Consider the following 19443-nt stretch of genomic DNA (forward strand, 5'->3'; position numbering starts at 1 on the left):
AGACCAAAAATCTAGACTCGTCACTGAAGGTCACGTGAATCCAGTGTCCTGGCTGCCATTGACGGTGCTCTCTGGCCCACTGCAATCGGCGCTGGCTGTGTTGTCTGGTCAGGCGTGGCTTTCTCAGGGGACGCCTGGCACGATAGCCTGCTTGAACCAGTCGTTGGTTGACTAGCCTTCTGGATACAGGCACATTTGTCAGTTGCTGCCACTCAGCCCTAAGCCGATTAGCTGACTTGGTACGGCCATTGCAGACTAACCGGGGCAGCTGGCGATCATCTCTCCTTGTGGTTCTGCGTGGACGTCCTGGCCTCGGTATTGGAGTAGGGACACCCATCTGAGCATTTCGTTTCAGGATCTTTGACACCTGACCTTGAGTGATGCCATACTGCCGACAATTGTGAAGCCAATCGTCAAATGTACCTGTCCTTACATTTTGTCACGCCACCTGTGATATAATCCTGTTATTGACTTCTTGCTACGAAAGAAAATCAGTGGCATGGTTCTTTCAACAAAGACATCACCGAAGGGTAAAAGAAACTCACCAGATTGATATACTGATGTCAGAAAGTAAACCCAAGTCAATAAAAAATATATATAATCCATATTAAATGCCAAGTCTTGGCATTTAAGTCGCTTATGCGAAACGAAAAAATATATGTCGGCATCATTGTTGACGTTTTTGTGACGACTGTCATCAAACAGAAAAGTAATATATCTTCACGGAAAAGCAAAAGCGAATTTTAAATATATGTCGTCATTTTCCCCGACTGTTATTTTAGGCGGTGTATTTTCGTGTATCATCATGGCGCGATTTTTAAAAATATATCTCTGCATTTTCCCGTGTGTGCATGAATGTTCTCAATTATTTCTGACACCGAGTCGAAAACCATCGATAAAAATTAAATCAGATGGTGAATTCGATATAAAATCGTGAGGGTGACTCAATGAATGGGCTTTATTTTACAGGCCTTTGAGAATTCATTTCGTTCTATAAACGGAAATTTTCATCGGATTTTCTTCCCGTTTTTTTTCAAGCGAGTCTAAAACTATGTTAGCGACTGTTAAAAATGAAATGATATATCGAATTTGAGTTGAAATAAACCTGTGTGAGAGAGAAAGACAGCATGGGCCTAACTAAACAGGCCTCAAAGCAATTCGAGTTAATAAAATGGTGGATATTTGTTTACATGAAGTCTCTCCAAGAATGGGTGGAGCTACTCTGCAAACGGAGTAAGCCACACCCTGGACAGACAGACAGACAGACAGACAGACAGAATCACCTTCGCCTATTATAATATAGATAATAACAATTATATATATATATATATATAATATAGCGACACCTAAAATCATCTTGTTAGATCAATGTATATATAACATTTTTATATGATGTATATAACATTTTTTGTTTTGAATATTTGTGATTAAGGCTTAGCTGCTGGTACATGAGAAATAAACCTTGATAATGCTGCGTTCCTAAACACGCTTTGTTATTATTTCCCTTTGTAGTTTGTACAGACCCTTCAAGAGATTGTTCACCATTTTGAGCAACACCTTGGTTCTGGTGTGCGACCATATTTAGAAAACGTCACAAATACGTATGAAGGTATGTACGGATGCATTGTTTTAATTTCTCAGACAGCATAGTCGACAACTCCGAAATTTTAATTGTAGATTGAACAAGAATGCTGGAGAATGATGATGTGCAAAAAGTGATGGAAGCCTTGAAATATTTTTCTTCTGCATATACTATATTTGAGAAATAAGGCAGGAAATGTAGTGTGAATCAGGGAACCAAGCAGACAACTGTGTGTGTCTCGTGTGTGCTTGTCCGTGTCTATATATTTTCAGTATGAAAAATATTTTCTGCAACATCTTGTCTGATCATTGCAAAACTTTAAACGTAGGAGGGACTCCCCATGGAGATATTTTATTGACAATTGTGACATCATAGGCCACATGGTATGGCAGCCATATTGGATTAAAGGAAAAATGTGGACATCTTTTTCTCCGAAACTCTCAACGAAAAAAATTGAAACATGGCATATGTCATCAACTCCCAATGAGGTAATGTATATAGGTTGATAACGATGATGTCATCAGTGAAGTGGTATTCCAGTCATAATGGTTGAATCTAAATCCTTTTCCAAAAAATCTGAACCTTCATGTATCTGATCAACGACCCCATGTGAGTGAAGAATTAAATTTAAGATGTCATCGGTCACGTGGTCTGGTGGCAATATTGGATTGAAAAAAAAAACTGTTAAAAAACTTCTCCAGAACAGCTTAACAGATTGATGCGAAACTCACTAGACATAATCGACTTGCCACAGGGAATATAGTTTGAAAACTTTTTTCATATTCACCTTAATTGATACAAGTTAGCCTTATTCATGTGCACAAATTGTTCATTAAATATCCTAATAATCTATATAATAATAGCGTAAGGACTCGACTTTGTTATCCCCTTTACGCCACACCCAGTGACCCGATGCCCACGGCACTAATGGATTTACGATCTACGAACCGCGCTCTTTGTTTATCACGTACAGACATACTCGAAAAATCTGAATTGGCCGACGTTGGGGCCCAAAAGCATCCGATTAACTGCCGATACGACGCCATCTTACGACGCCATCGTATTGGCGTCTGCTGGGTGAAGGCGAAGCAAGCCGTCCGCTGATTGGACAGGCGAAGGCGAAAGCAAGCCATCCACTGAGTGGACAATCCAGAGCATGCATTTGTGCCGGTGTCGGCGATCGTTGTTCATATATACGCACTCTTCATTCTCATCTTTCTTCCTAACTCTTACTCGGACAAGCAAATCCCCTATGCCATCCATAATGGTACACTCTATCCATACACTACATCCTCCCTTCCATGGATGTTCCACGGGTTTCGGCTAGTTAATCAATAAAGCTACTGATATGGCAATGTCTGTGACACAATCGGGTGCATGGATGATATGGGTATATGGGCCATAATAGCAGTTGCCATAATCCTAGCGTGTTCAGCTAACGATGGTATTTTTGTTCAGAATGAGTGAGCAAGGTGAGACTATGTGCTGCAGAAGTGCCATTCCAGTTAGAATTTATTTTTCATTGGATGGGCGGTGAGGGGGGTTAAGGAGGTAAAATGGCAGGGCCAGATGTAAAGAGGCATGGCCGAGCCCGCAGATCTTCCTCGAGTATACTGAAAGCAATTTTCCACTTAGAACTTGAGCACCACCAAGCGGCACTTTTCCCTCTGGCTTTTCACCTTTGGTGTCTTTTCCACCAAGCGGTGCTTTCCCTTCCAGTATTTACCTTTCACCCTAGAGCGACCAGATGGTGCTTTTCTCTTCAGTCTTTCACCCTTCACCCCAAGCACCGCCCAGGGTGCTTTGTCTCCAGCATTTCAAACCTACCCAAGCACCGCCAATCAGTGCTACACCCACCTGCAACTTCCTGTGAAGCCATTTTGTTCCACTACCAGCCTAACAACTCAATTGGTTTTACAGAGCTGCCTCTCACACAAAATCCTTGGCTCGGCTTGGATTGCTCACCTCCCCATGGCCAATATCGCCATCGTCTCCACTTGGGTCTCATGCTACAGAAATATGGAGATCTGGCAATATAGTGCTCCACTTTCTCCATTCTGCTATATTCAGCTGCAGTCAGCTCTACGACTTTGTATGGAAAGCAATACCTGCTGTTCTGTTAACCTGCATTCACCAACCTTTGTTTATAACAGTACACTTGGCTAACCATGCAGTTTGCTACATACAATCTCCATTAATATGGAGAAGGCAAATTAATAATTTCATCAAAAGGTCAGCGACACCTACAATCATCAATTTTCATCCAATTGACCTGATTTTTCAATTTACCGTTTGAGTTTTGTCATCAAATTTTTAACAAAGCTTTATTATGATAATATGGAGAAGGCGAATTAATAATTTGGTCAAAAGGCCAAAAGGTCAAAGGTCAGCGACACCTAAAATCATCAATTTTCATCCAATTGACCTGATTTTTCAATTTACCGTTTGAGTTTTGTCATCAAATTTTTAACAAAGCTTTATTATGATAATATGGAGAAGGCGAATTAATAATTTGGTCAAAAGGCAAAAAGGTCAAAGGTCAGCGACACCTAAAATCATCAATTTTCATCCAAATGACCAGATTTTTCAATTTACCGTTTGAGTTTTGTCATCAAATTTTTAACAAAGCTTTATTATGATAATATGGAGAAGGCGAATTAATAATTTGGTCAAAAGGCCAAAAGGTCAAAGGTCAGCGACACCTAAAATCATCAATTTTCATCCAATTGACCTGATTTTTCAATTTACTGTTTGAGTTTTGTCATCAAATTTTTAACAAAGCTTTATTATGATAATATGGAGAAGGCGAATTAATAATTTGGTCAAAAGGCCAAAAGGTCAAAGGTCAGCGACACCTAAAATCATCAATTTTCATCCAATTGACCTGATTTTTCAATTTACCGTTTGAGTTTTGTCATCAAATTTTTAACAAAGCTATATTATGATAATATGGAGAAGGCGAATTAATAATTTGGTCAAAAGGCCAAAAGGTCAAAGGTCAGCGACACCTAAAATCATCAATTTGCATCCAATTGACCTGATTTTTCAATTTACCGTTTGAGTTTTGTCATCAAATTTTTAACAAAGCTTTATTATGATAATATGGAGAAGGCGAATTAATAATTTGGTCAAAAGGCCAAAAGGTCAAAGGTCAGCGACACCTAAAATCATCAATTTTCATCTAATTGACCTGATTTTTCAATTTACCGTTTGAGTTTTGTCATCAAATTTTTAACAAAGCTATATTATGATAATATGGAGAAGGCGAATTAATAATTTGGTCAAAAGGCCAAAAGGTCAAAGGTCAGCGACACCTAAAATCATCAATTTGCATCCAATTGACCTGATTTTTCAATTTACCGTTTGAGTTTTGTCATCAAATTTTTAACAAAGCTTTATTATGATAATATGGAGAAGGCGAATTAATAATTTGGTCAAAAGGCCAAAAGGTCAAAGGTCAGCGACACCTAAAATCATCAATTTGCATCCAATTGACCTGATTTTTCAATTTACCGTTTGAGTTTTGTCATCAAATTTTTAACAAAGCTTTATTATGATAATATGGAGAAGGCGAATTAATAATTTGGTCAAAAGGCCAAAAGGTCAAAGGTCAGCGACACCTAAAATCATCAATTTTCATCTAATTGACCTGATTTTTCAATTTACCGTTTGAGTTTTGTCATCAAATTTTTAACAAAGCTATATTATGATAATATGGAGAAGGCGAATTAATAATTTGGTCAAAAGGCCAAAAGGTCAAAGGTCAGCGACACCTAAAATCATCAATTTGCATCCAATTGACCTGATTTTTCAATTTACCGTTTGAGTTTTGTCATCAAATTTTTAACAAAGCTTTATTATGATAATATGGAGAAGGCGAATTAATAATTTGGTCAAAAGGCCAAAAGGTCAAAGGTCAGCGACACCTAAAATCATCAATTTTCATCCAATTGACCTGAAATTTTAAGAATTTGCATATTGGGTCACTGAATTGGTTCACTAATCAAAAGGTAGGAGTCGATTGTTTTGTTTTGTTTTAGATGAAAAATTCAAAGGTCAAGGTTGCATAAAGTCATCCATATTCATTTTGTATTGTCTTTAAACTGTTTTTGTTATTTTGAACAAACGGAAAAAGACGAAAACGTCTGAATACAAACGGATGTGGACGGGCTTTGCATTTTCAGATGCTTTCTAGTTTTTTCTTGTTTTGTTTTCTGACATTGCACTAAGATCTAAGCATGATAGTATACGTAAAATACATGTTGTACAAGGGCATTACAAAGACACCATCATACTTTTGCTTGAACTACAAGAACAGTAATAGACAATGGACAAATCAACACAATACCTGTGGGATGAACCAGGAATTCCAGAATCAATAGTTACAGATACAGATGGGAACCGCAAAACAGGCCAACCCATGCTTTTTAATAATTCAAACAGTTTGTTGGCTGAATTAATTTTTCATGCCACTGTTGATAACTTTGTCTTTTTGCAAAGAGTTTTTATTTACTCTGAAATTACTTTGAAACTAATGATTCCTTTTGTCATGCGCCTCCTTCAGCCCCAGAATATGACTCCATCGGTCAACGACATTCTGACCCTGCACGAAGGCCTCGCAGCTCATCAGAACATGCACCACCACCACGACTACCAAAACCACCACTGCCAAGCAATGCCTCTGGTCATGAAAAACGCCCATCACGCTATCCGAATATAATTATAAGAGGTATTTCAACTAGCAAAATGTCAGAGTGAACAACTACAATGTAGAGGTCATATTCTGCACCAAATATAACTACCCATGCTCTTTTATTTGATATACAGTATTACACAGACAATACACACGTCCTTTTTAAATTCTTACTGAGGTGGTGTTAAAACAACATTCATAAAAATCTGAAATAAATTAATTTCAGCACCCAAAAGCTGGGCTGCATACATATAAATCCTACTATTAATTTGCAATTGATCACTGGTTTTGACACCAATACAATTTTTTTATTACGGATCCGAGGCATCAAAAAGCTACATACAGCGATCAGGTTACATATATCGGTACAGATATTGGTAAGTTTCAAATGGATTACCTATCTGCCATTAGAGCATTTAAATTGCATCAGATGTGGTAACCCAGCTAACACAACAATGTTGGGCCAACGCTCCCTTCCAATGTCAGATTAACGTTGGCCAAACGTTGGGCCAATGCTCCCTTTCAATGTTTTCCCATCAGCCTAACGTTTGTCTGTAATCATGCTCACGTTGGAATGGAGTGTTTACCCAACGTTGGAGCAACGCTCCCTTCCAACGTCTGATTAACGTTGGGCCAACACTCCCTTCCAACGTCTGATTAACGTTGGACCAACGCTCCCTTCCAACGTCTGATTATTGTTGGGCAAACGCTCCATTCCAACGTCAGCATGATGTCGGACAAACATTAGGCCAACTCTCCCTTACAATGTTTTCCCATCAGCCCAACTTTTGTCTAACATCATGCTCACTTTGGAATGGAGTGTTTACCCAACGTTGCACCAGTGCTCCCTTCCAATGCCGATCGACCGTTCGTCCACCAGGCCAAAATTCCATCGGCCCACCATTGTTTCTTTATGTTGGCCCAACGACAGAGTTGACATTGCCCCCAACGTTGGCCCAATGTTGTTGTGTTAGCTGAGAATAAATGTGAAATGTTGCTCCCAGCTTGCCTGCTCGATGACAGAAGACCCCTTTGCATTTTGCCTCCTCTATCCCTACACTGTTTAGAATCCCGTGCGGCCACGAGCAATTTGCTAGTACATCAAATTTACTATTAGTCAAAATGACCTTCTTTTCCATTTTATCGTTTCTTAATTTTTACACCATAACTGTTTGATTGGCTGATATATTATGATATTGTTATGTTTATAGGGGTAGCTCATGGAATACTTAGTCAAGGTAGGATTGTATAGGGTAGTGTGCTCCGACTGTCGTGGAGAAAAAGAAACCTTCCTGTAATTAAGTCAGGCCTGGATATCCGCGTAAGCGTTATGTGTCTCCATGGCAGGGGGTGGAGCAATGCTAATTAGTTAGGGTATAAGGGTAAATTCCCTGTGTGTAAATTGCCTCTGTATTTTTCCCTTCATTCCTTATGACACTTACACCACCAGCCATGCGATCAGTGCCTAAATTAAATAAAGCGATCGGCGACCGGATCCGAACACTACCACTGACGCCACCCAGCCGAGTCATCTCAAGGGGCGTCAAGAAGGCCGTGAGGCCTAACCCCGAGGGAAACAATTGGTTATGGCCATAGACTGATGCGACGGTGCTCGGTGATTGGAGTGTGGGTGAGGTCACGGGGAATATTTGAGCACGGGAGCAAAAAGGCAAAGCGACAGCCATCTTGCTCTCTTTCTGTCCCGGGCTGGTCACAGGCGGTAGCGTTCGCGTGCTCTTGTTCGAGTGCTGAGCAGTCACAGTCACACTTGTCACAGTCACACACGAGCAGTCACACTTGTTCGCTCTCCCCCCCCCCCCACTCCCCCACCCTCTGGGCCTTCGGTGTCAGCGGTCACGCTTGGCCTCGTACCAGAGTTGTGAGGAGAATGTGCGGAGCCCGGTGGATCGTGCCGATTGGCAGAGGAGAGATTTTTGGCTGCCTCGCGCGGGCAGCTGGCTGCGGCGCGACTTCGCGCCATTGTGCATTTCCCTTGCAGTGACTCGGGGGACACATTTGACAACCGCTAGGGTTTGAGGGCCATTTGAGGAGACTGGAGCTGAGTATCAGCTAACACTGCACACCACATTTTTACTTTCATTTCTTTCTCCCTGTGACTGTATATGAGTCCTTCGGGAGACGTCTCGATATAGGATTTATTTTACCTCAGCATTCTTTTTATCGTGTTGCATTTATTTTCATTAAACCTTTATTTGTGAAATCCGTACAGGTAAGGACTTCGCTGCCCTCCACTACCCCCGCACATGTCACTACCTCCATAGTTAGGTATACACCTCGGAGGTAAAGCTCGGTCTGCCATCCGTCACCCTGCGGTGTTTACTACATGGTAGACACACGACAATATTAATGTGCAGGCTTTGATGGGCCTAAAGGCCTCCTCCTGCATCAAATTGTTCCTTGTAAGCTAGGAACTCGGAAGTCACTGCGAGATGATCATTTATACGTCCCTGTCCAGCCCTAAGAGATTAAACCGATTTGATTCAAACTATCAATCCTGCGTTTGCTGTTGCTGAGGCTGTATCATGTCGGCCTGTGTTTTAAAATGGTGGCGGCCTCTCCCATTGCCTTGACTGTGCTGTGGCATTCCCTGATAAAGAGAACAAAGCTGACTGTGTGGCAGTTTTGAAATGAAGATAGAAATTGTTTTTCTTCAGAGAGTTATTTTGAATGTCCACCTGCCTGCTTTCGCCTCTTTCTAATTTTCCTTTTGATTGCACACAGCTATCATCATCAAAAGCTTTTGCAAGGTTCCAATTATATTTACTTCAATTTTTCACGTGTCGAAATGTCAAAATTTTAGATCATCAACACAATTTCTATATCAATCCCCTTCCAACGTTGCACGAACTCCCCTGGGTACTTGAATTTCCACGAATCATAATTTTCATAGCAAAATTATTTCCCAGCACACACATTTGTGATCGCATTCCTGTGGCCAGAAAAATTGTGAAAGCTGGAGAACTTGTCCCGGGCACCCGCCAGCGACCTCCCGCCAAAGTAAAGTGCACTTCCGGATTGCTAAAAACTACTAAATAAAAGTAAACAAAAATAAAAGACAATGAAAAACGACAAAAGATTATCTCGTGGAAATATAGATCCATGGTTCCCAAACTTTTTGGCATGATGTCCCCCTTTTGATTTTCACCAAACCCTCATGACCCCATTTCTTTATTGAAATAAATGTTATTTCAGATGCCAGAATGCCAGAATGCTGGAACTTGGTGGCCAGAATGCTGTTGATGGCTCGCCTATTCAGACACCATCTATATAATAATAGCATAAGGACTCGACTTTGTTATCCCTTTTACGCCGCACCCAGTGACCCGATGCCCACGGCACTAATGGATTTACGATCTACGAACCGCGCTCTTTGTTTATCACGTACAGCCATACTCGAAAAATCTGAATTAGCCGACGTTGGGGCCCAAAAGCATCCGATTAACTGCCGATACGACGCCATCTTACGACGCCATCTTACGACGCCATCGTATTGGCGTCTGCTGGGCGAAGGCGAAGCAAGCCGTCCGCTGATTGGACAGGCGAAGGCGAAAGCAAGCCGTCCACTGAGTGGACAATCCAGAGCATGCATTTGTGCCGGTGTCGGCGATCGTTGTTCATATACGCACTCTTCATTCTCATCTTTCTTCCTAACTCTTACTCGGACAAGCAAATCCCCTATGCCATCCATAATGGTACACTCTATCCATACACCACATCCTCCCTTCCGTGGATGTTCCACGGGTTTCGGCTAGTCGGATCATTAACTTGCACCAACTAATGCTGGCAGACAGGGCACCCAAAGTAACATCCATCCAAGGGACGACACACACATTGATGCCTCACCGTACATGCGAAACATCAGAATAGCAGTCTGTAGTTAGGCCAAGGTTCGATCCCATGATAGACAGCTGAGAGGCAATCCCAGGCTATCCTGCCATCACTCGGCCCAGATATAAACTGTGTGAAGACCCATAGACTCAGCTTCATCACATGAGATTCCAATGATCTTGAAAGCCTCCATTACCACAGCATCAGTTCAGTAAAGTTTGAGGCAGGGGTGCCATCCCAAAGAGGAGAGTAGTACTCCATCAAGACCTGGATAAAGGCCTTGCAGGTGGATAAGAGTGTGCCAAGGAAGGACTTTGCATGACAGAGGATGCCCAGTCAGCGACTGCCTTGGGAGTCTACCTTAGGAATGTGTTTAAAAAATGCCAGGGATGCCTCTTCGCTGTGATTGTACCCCCCCCCCCCCAATGCAAATTGGGGGCCAAATCTGCCCCATTCTTCCCTGCTGCCCGTATTTTTCAGGGCAGCGTGCCGACCGGTCCCCATGTACCGGCCCTTTCCCTCTTCTCTCACTTTCTTTCTCTCTCTCTCTAACTCTGTCGTGGCCCTGACTTTGTGAAGGCGGGCTACACCATCCTGGATGTGGGGGATCTCTGGGTCGCTTCTGGGAGATTGATCGGCTGTCTCTGTGCCCCGGGCTTGTTCGCGAGAACTGTCCTGGGCTATACAACATCAACAACTACCTGGTGGGCAATTATCGGGAATGCCTCTACACCAGGGGTTCCCTAACTGGGGTGCATGAACCCCCAGGGGGTGCGTGAGTCCATCCCAGGGGGTTCCTGAGACGTTTCTGAAAGTCAAAACTAGAGTACTTTTTGTTGAAATAAAATCTGATATATCATATAATTTATATCAACATCATATATATATATATATTTTTCACAGATTCAGACCGCAATCCATGATGTCTAAGAAGTGCAAATATGATGATTCGTACATCAAGTGGGGGTTCATGAAGTTTGTGGAGAAGGATGGGACTGAACGTCCGCAATGCGTTCTGTGTTACAAAGTGCTGGCGGAGGCGTCGATGAAGCCATCGAAGCTAAAAGCCCACCTCGCCAGCACCCATCCGACTCATCAGAACGACTCTGAAGACGTGTTCCGAAGCAAGAAAGCTCGCTTCATGGCGAAGGGTAGCTTGACTCGGCACGGGTTCCAACCGTCAACGAAACCTATCCTTGAAGCCTCCTACGAAGTAGCGCTCCTCATTGCAAAAGACAAAAAGACTCATACGATTGGCGAAACGCTTGTAAAGCCCTGCGCCGTGGTGATGGTGAACTTGGTTTGCGGACCCGAGGAGGCCAAGAAACTCGAGTGTTCCCCTGTGCAACAACACCATCAAGCGCAGAATTGAAGACATGTCAAAGGATATTGTGGCTCAGGTCACACAAGAACTCCGGGAATCGCGCTGCCGTTTCAGCTTGCAACTCGACGAATCCACCGACGTAGCGAGCTGCAGTCAATTGCTGGTTTTTGCACGCTACTTGGCGGGATTTGCTGTGAAGGAAGAGTTCCTGTTCTGTTCTCCTCTCAAAACAACAACCAAATCGGTGGACATTATGAATATCGTGAACCATTTCATGGAAGAAAACGGGGGATCGGGGGAAATAATAACTCAGATCGTGTCTCGAAAAGTTGGGGGTTCGTGGACACCTCTGACATCCACAGGGGGTTCGTGGGGGGATAAAGTTAGGGAAACACTGCGCTACACAGTGATTGTACCCCCCAATGCAAGTTGGGGGCCAAATCTTCCCTGCTCTTCCCTGCTGCCCGGATTTGCAGGAAAGTGCGGTCATGGTCAGTGTGCCGATCGGTTCCCATGGGCCAATCCCTTTCCATCTTCTCTCTCTCTCTCTCTCTAATTCTGTCTTCGCCCCGACTTAATGAAGGCGGGGCACACCCTCCTGGATGTGGGGGATCTCTGGGTCGCTCCTGAGAGATCGATCAGCTGTCTGTGCTGCGGGCTTGTTCGAGAGAACTGTCCATGGCTATACAACAACAAGAGCAACAACTAGCCTCGCAAGGAAACACGTTTATCAACAAGGCACATTGCAAGCTTTGAAAAACAGGACTTCTTTGGGGGTAAAAATTCAATACGAGGGTATGGTATACAACAACTACCCCTTGATGAGTTGGTGATCTGTAAAGGATCGGTTCTAGCCTTGAAACATTTCTCATCATGTCGCGAACACCCAGAGGCTCTGCGAGAGTCAGGGCCTCCTTTGTTATTAATACTACATCTCCAAATATATAATTGATGTTGAATTGTTCTCTGTTTACCCTCATCATAACCAGCGATTAAAGCCAGGGAGGACTTGAGGGAAGCTTATATTTCCTCGCCCCCATACTAGTGCCATACATACTCGTGGGAACACCACACCCCATCAAACAGACTTCTTTATTGTATACTACTGCATAGCAAGGCATACAAAATGTCCCATACAAGTGATGTACAATGAAATCCCTCAAAAGATAATCCTCATGAAACAGAAAAAAAAAAATCCCATTGCTTTATTTTCACCATTTTGTTCATTTGTCATCCAATATTACTGATTATATATGTATTAGATGGCAACTTATCGAGGTCAATGCAAGTAGCGATCTAAAGCATTCGGTTAAATAATCCGCTAATATATAATCAGTGATGGGATGACCAATTAACAAATGCCAGGCCAAATTAATCAATATTTCTCTTGAGTTAATATTTAATTAATGAATAAATTGCAATGAGATATGATGAGATACGAGATATGATTAATGAGAAAAAATTAATGAGATATGATGGCATTGAACATCATATCTCACATCCATATTTAGAATACACTACAAGTACTGTGTGTAAAATAATATTTTACACCTCTGCTACTTTTACCCGACCTCTGCTACTTCCGGTGTCTTGGATGTTTTCTTGTTATTTAAAAATATTTTTATATATTTATTTATTTTTATTTTGCTTTATCCTTATATTTTTCTGACTTTCTTTTAGCCCCTTATATAGAGTGGCTGTATGCCTTGTCTGGAGCGATATCCATAATAAAAATATATATATATACTGTATATAATTTTGTAGACTGTCCTTATACCCATGCTTTAAAAATAAATAAATTGGGGGATATTGTAATCGGCTCCGTCTGTCCATCCGTCTGTCCATCACGCTATCTCCTCTGAAACGGTTGGGCAGAAATTCTCCAAACGTGGTAGTTATGATTACCATATGGCAAAAGGTACCCCTAGGGCGGGGTCGAAAGGTGAAATAACAAAAATGCAATTACGGTCACATTAAAAAAACTTTTTAATGAAACTTTGTGTATGCAATCAACATTGGGTGATGCATTAAATATGTACCGATTTTTGGGATTTGATCCCCAGTTCATGCCCCAGGATGTGGGGCCTCAGGTGTCAAAAGAGAAAAAAAAGTTAAACTCCAAATTTGATATTGGGTTAGCAAATTACACATTGCATTTCTGGATGCTTTATCAATGCCTAGAAATGTCTTATGCAGTATGTACCTATCTCTTTCTTCCAGTTCCTGAAATTACACTTCCTGCCCTCACAACAAGGCTCAACAACGTCATTGATGAACTGAAATTACATGGTAAGTGTTTATTTATATATAAATATATTTTCGAAAAACATTTTTTCCATCTCACACTCATTCCCCACATTCTGTTCCCAATGGAAATACTGACATCTCTGCATAAGCTTCCCTGCTCTCTGGTCCAAAATGAGGCTTCCCATTCCTGCTCCATATGCCCACACTTCCGCCCTCTCTTCCCACCTTTGCACCACATCCAATTGCTGACGCTGTCCTGTCCTATTCCCACAACCGCACAACCCATTTCCCTTACTATGTGTTCCCCCAAAATCAGGATATTCATTATTACCTCTCATTTATATGTGTAGGCGGAGCCTGGTGTTGGCTTAGCGGTTAGGGTGCCGGCTTGGGATCCCAGGATCCTGGGTTCGAATCCCGGTCAATCGCTGAATTAACACCAGGGGGGTTGACGCAGCCTGTCATCCTTCCGAGGTTGGAAAATTGAGCACCAGTTCACTGGTAATTCCCTGTGTGTCGGAAGAGAGATCTCGGAGAGATCTCGCGAGATCACGGCGAGGTCACGTCTTTTCGAAGCTGCTCCATGCGCTCACGCTTTCGAAGCTAAGTGATATTTCTCAATTGTGTTTTTGTCGAGACTGTATCTATCTTTCGGTGTATGTACCTATAGCGTATCTTTTGGAAAATTTTCGGTGCTAATTTTTCGTACATGTATACACAATCGTCGGTTAATGGTATCGCGTATTCTGCGGCCTAGTACTCGTAGGCTTAGACTACCGTACCGTCTCCGACCTTGTGGTTTGTTTTTCTCTCAGCGATTCGTCGAATGCGCTGAAATTATTTTCGTTCTCTGTTTCGTACCAGTCGTTCACCCCGTACCTCCTTGTTTAATATCTGTACTCACAAAAAAAAAAAAAAAAACCCCAAAAAAATATTTCCTTCCCAGGTCTTATTCGTTTATTTGTTGTTCTTTTTGTTCGTTCGTTCTTCGTTCGCGATCACGCGGTTAGAAATGTATAATCTCTCCCCTGAACAACTATTTTCTCTCATATATTATAACACCCTTTTCTTCTTTTCCTACAAAAGGATGCTTTCGTCTTGCTCACCAAATCTATTCATTCCAAAAAATATATATAATACCATCTCTTACAGTTCCTCCTTTCTACATTCCCTAAACTATCCAGAACTCCATCCCTCCTCCAGTGTCCTCAAACGTATTTTTGACTCGAAGGTCTCAAACTCATTTTGCAAAAAATGTTCGTTTCCCATGAATCATACACTTTTCAAAATCCAATCTCACCCCTCCCCTCCAAATCCTCCCCATCACCCATCCCTTTCAAATCTCCCCCCTTGCCCCTTCCCTCCCCTCCCTCCTAAACTCCTCCCACACCCCGCCCCTCCGAGACTCTCCCTCGCTCCTCCCCTCCTAGACTCCCCTCTCACCCCTCCTCCTCAAAGCATCCTCCCTGCTTCTTCCTCCTTCCAACTTTCACCTTAATCTCCCCAAACCTTCTGCCTTGCTCTTCCCCCTCCTCAAATAACACCTCACTGTGCCTCACCCAATCTCCATCAAACCTTTTGTCCGCCCCATTCTTCCCTTTCTCCAAGCTTTTCTGAAATCTCTGACACACCTTCAACAGCTCTCCCTACCTCTTCCTCCTCTTCCACATCTTACCCTACCCCTCCCTCCCCCTGTTCTGGACCCGATGCTCCCCCTTCCTCTTCATTAACGGTATGGACCTCAAACATCCGGGGCCTTCGCTCAAACTTGACTGACCTCTCCATACAGGTTGCTTCTGACAAACCAGATGTGATCTGCTTAACAGAAACTTTCCTCCTTCATGATGTCTCTGATGCCTTGGTATCTCTCCCAGGTTACTCCCTCCTCCGGTATGATAGACCTGAGCCTCGTCCTGGAGGTGGGGTTGCTATCTTTATAAAAAACTCTCTTCCTCACTCGCCCTCCACTGCCCTCTCTCCACCTCACCCCCAGGAATACCTTTGGCTACGGCTTCCCCTTTGCTCCCACCTTTTGTTCATATGTGTGTTGTACCGTCCACCAATCAGCGATGACTCCATCTACATCTCACTGTCTGATAATATGGACCAACTTCTATCTACCCATCCCAACTCTCTCTTCCTCATATGTGGTGATTTCAATTGTCACCATGCCAGTTGGCTGGGTGTGGGTACCTCTCTCACCAGCCATGGCTCTTCAGCAAAGGACTTCTGCGACTCACTGGGACTGACACAATCTGTCAATTTCCCAACCCGGATCTCAGTCAACGGAGCATCTTCTCTTCTGGATTTGGTTATGACAAACTTCCCTGAAAATGTCTGCTGCTCTTCTTCTGCTCCAATCGGCTCATCTGATCATGTGCTTGTCAAAGTGGACATCTCTCTGACCATTCTCAGAGAGCCGCCTCAGCGTCGACGAGTCTGGCATTTCACTCAGGCCAACTGGCACGGTCTTCAAGCAGCCATCAATCATCTGGACTGGTCTCCCATCTCTACCGCCTCTGACATCAACTCATCCTGGGAATTCTTTCAAAGTAAATTGCTCTCTCTCATGCACAGATTTATACCATCTCGTCTTCAGTTGTCATACCCTTCCTCCCGTCCATGGTACACGGAATCTTGTGGTGAGGCTGTTGCCCTGAAACAACTTGCTTTCGTCTCCTGGAAAGCAAATCCAACGGAAGGAAATCTCATTTCCTTTCACAAAGCCCGAAACAAGTGTGTGTCCACCCTCAGGAGAGCCAGGAAACAATATCTCACCATTCTCAAGACCGAACTCTCTTATCTGTCTCCCTCTTCCAAATCCTGGTGGCGTCTGGTCAAATCTGTTTCTGGTGTTTGTTCCCCCTCCATCCCCTCCCTCACCTCAAACGGCTTAACGGCTGACTCCGCACGTGAAAAAGCTGAATGCCTCAACTCTGTGTTTGCCTCTAAATCTTGTGTCCCAAACCCATCCCTCTCTGTACCCACCGTACCCAGTCATACCCAGCTGCTCCTGGACTCTGTGTCCTTTCCTCCTGACAAGGTGGAAAAGTTTCTGTCAACCCTCGACTCTGATTCTGCAACTGGTCCTGACGGCATCAGCCCACGGGTCCTAAAATCATGTTCTTCTGCTCTTTCACTCCCTCTTTCTGTTCTCTTCACCCTCTCTTTTGCTCAAGGTCATCTGCCATCTGCTTGGAAATCAGCCAACATCACCGCTTTGCACAAAAAAGGTGCAAAAACAGATCCCAGCAACTACAGACCAATCAGCCTTCTCCCAATTATCAGCAAAGTCATGGAATCCATCATTGCTTCAGATATTAAATCTTTCCTCTTCTCCAATGGCTTGATCTCTGATCATCAATTTGGTTTCAGACCTGGTCACTCTACTCTGGACATGCTGCTTCTGCTTTCTCAACAATGGATGGAGGTCCTCAACACCAAACAGGAAATTGGAGCTGTCTCCCTTGACATTTCACGTGCCTTCGATACGGTCTGGCACCCTGCTCTGCTCTCCAAACTCTCCTCCTTTGGTATCCATGGAAATCTCCACGCATGGCTGGCGGACTTCCTCTCTGGTCGTAGTCAACGTGTGGCCCTGAATGGGTTTCTCTCATCTCCTCTTCCTGTTCAGGCTGGAGTTCCCCAAGGTAGTGTTCTGGGCCCTGTGCTTTTTCTGGTCTTCATCAATGATCTCTCTGACTCTCTTGAAAATCCTCTCTATCTCTTTGCTGACGACTCTACTCTCTGTCGCTCCATTCCTCATCCCTCAGATCGGCAGTCTGCAGCCTCCTCACTCTCTGCAGACCTGGACAAAATCACAGACTGGTCAAACAAGTGGAACATGTCTTTCAATCCTGACAAATCTCACACTCTTACAATGTCTCTCCGAAAGGACCAACTGGACAACCCTCCCATCTACTTTCTCAACAATCCTCTCCAAGAAGTTCTGTCGCTCAAGCTTTTGGGTCTCACTATCTGCCATGATCTTTCTTGGGAAAACCACATTTCCAAGCTGGCCTCCAAAGCCAGTCGCCGACTGGGCATCCTCCGTCGTGCGAAGTCCTTCCTTGGCACACCTGAGCTCCTCACCACATACAAGGCTTTCATCCGCAGCTCAATGGAATACTGTTCCCCCCTCTGGGCTGGTGCTCCTGCCTCACACCTTGCTCGGCTTCACGCTGTTGAGGCCAAAGCTTTCAGAATCATTGGAATCTCCTGCGATGTAGTCAACGCCGAGGGCCTTTCACTCACTCACCGCAGGCAGGTTGGTGGTCTTTCTGTCTTCTACCGACTCCTCTCCGGCCTTGCTCCCCCAGCTCTCTCTGTGCTCTGTCCCCCCAATATTCCTTCAGGTCGCACAAGATCTGCCTGCAACCCTCTTATGGTTAAACTGCCAAAGTCTAGGCTCTCTGCTCACCTTCACTCTTTCATTCCCCTTTTCTCCCGCCTCTGGAACAAACTCCCCCACTCCCTTCAATCCCACTCCTCCCTCCAGGTCTTTAAAACAGCTGTTCACCACCATCTCTTATTGTCCCCCATCGAAAACCTTGATCTTTTCTACCCCCGGTAATTCACCCCAGTCCTTGCAGTGTTCATATGTTTTAATCCTCTCCCACCTCCCCCCAAGTCCTCCCGATGTCCCTGCTCTCAAATGTTGTGTTTGTGTCCTTCCCCCTCTTCCCCCTCTCTTTTGTGTCCTTCCCCCTCTCTCCCCATCTTGTCTGCCGCTCCCCTTGTTTTTTGTGTTTTGTGTGTCGGTTTGTCTTTTTGTGTGATTAATGTTAGCTCTTTCACGAGCCTCGATCTTGTATACAAAAAAAAAAAGAAAAAAAAAAAGAGGCGACTAACAGGGTTGGTGGCAGGAAAGGCATCCGGCTGCAAAACATTCCTTCAAAAAAATGCGACCACGGTGCCCGAAAAAGGCCAACCTGCTCTGTGGGGAAAAATGGCCTCTAAAGGTGGTTCGTTATTTGTATGTGTCGGCGGTCACAGCATATCTAGACACTGAATATGTCGAACTGAAACCTTCTTCCTCCTTCACACATCTCATTCACTTATCTCATCCCTACCTGGTTATACCCTTTATAGGTTTCACAAACGTAATAATAATAATTTAATAAGTCAGGATTGCAAAATACAGGTTCGCTGCTCTCCCCCTATCGTTCCCCAGAGCAATGCATTTGAATAGTCATACCATTTGATAACAAAGGCCATTCAGTTTGAGCAAGTCGGATAGCTTTCCTGAAATACCTGTTGTACAAGGTCATTGAACTACCATGTGACTTCAGTCGACCCAGCTGGTCCCAATGACCGTTTATGAACAACAGGGCATGATGACCCATTTCCAAGTGACCCTTTGAGCATCTCACATAATGGGGGATGTAGTTCAGGCAGCACATCATTTTCGAGTTTTCCTCTTGTTTTGATGTATGTAATGCCATCTACTGGCAAAGCAACCTTTCAACACTCGACTGTCATAAACAGGCTCGTAATAATGAAATACTTGTGTATTTGCTCTGAAGACCGAGCAACCGGTCGATCTCCATTCCTTTACATCAGAAGGCTTAGTCTCACATCCATGAGTGAACAGGTCAACATATAGGAATTAACTTTGAAGCTTCACCCTCGAGACCATCAACCTACAATCAACAAGCACAAGACATTTCAACTTCAAACCACACACACACACACACACACACACACACACACACACACACACACACACACACACACACACACACACAC

General features: G+C 43.6%; 1 protein-coding gene across 1 annotated transcript in view; it reads left to right on the top strand.

Moving 5' to 3' along the window:
* LOC137434315 (signal-transducing adaptor protein 1-like) overlaps positions 1-19443 on the top strand; it is a 77391-nt gene that overhangs the window by 54378 nt on the left and 3570 nt on the right. Inside the window, exons 8-10 of the mRNA XM_068127212.2 lie at positions 1513-1609; positions 6147-6311; positions 13669-13737. Coding sequence (XP_067983313.2) covers positions 1513-1609; positions 6147-6311; positions 13669-13737 — 331 coding nt within the window. The remainder of the gene's footprint in view (positions 1-1512; positions 1610-6146; positions 6312-13668; positions 13738-19443) is intronic.

The sequence above is a fragment of the Myxine glutinosa genome, chromosome 10 (assembly GCF_964187855.1).
Source record: "Myxine glutinosa chromosome 10, kmMyxGlut1.1, whole genome shotgun sequence".
Taxonomy (NCBI): Eukaryota; Metazoa; Chordata; class Myxini; order Myxiniformes; family Myxinidae; genus Myxine; species Myxine glutinosa.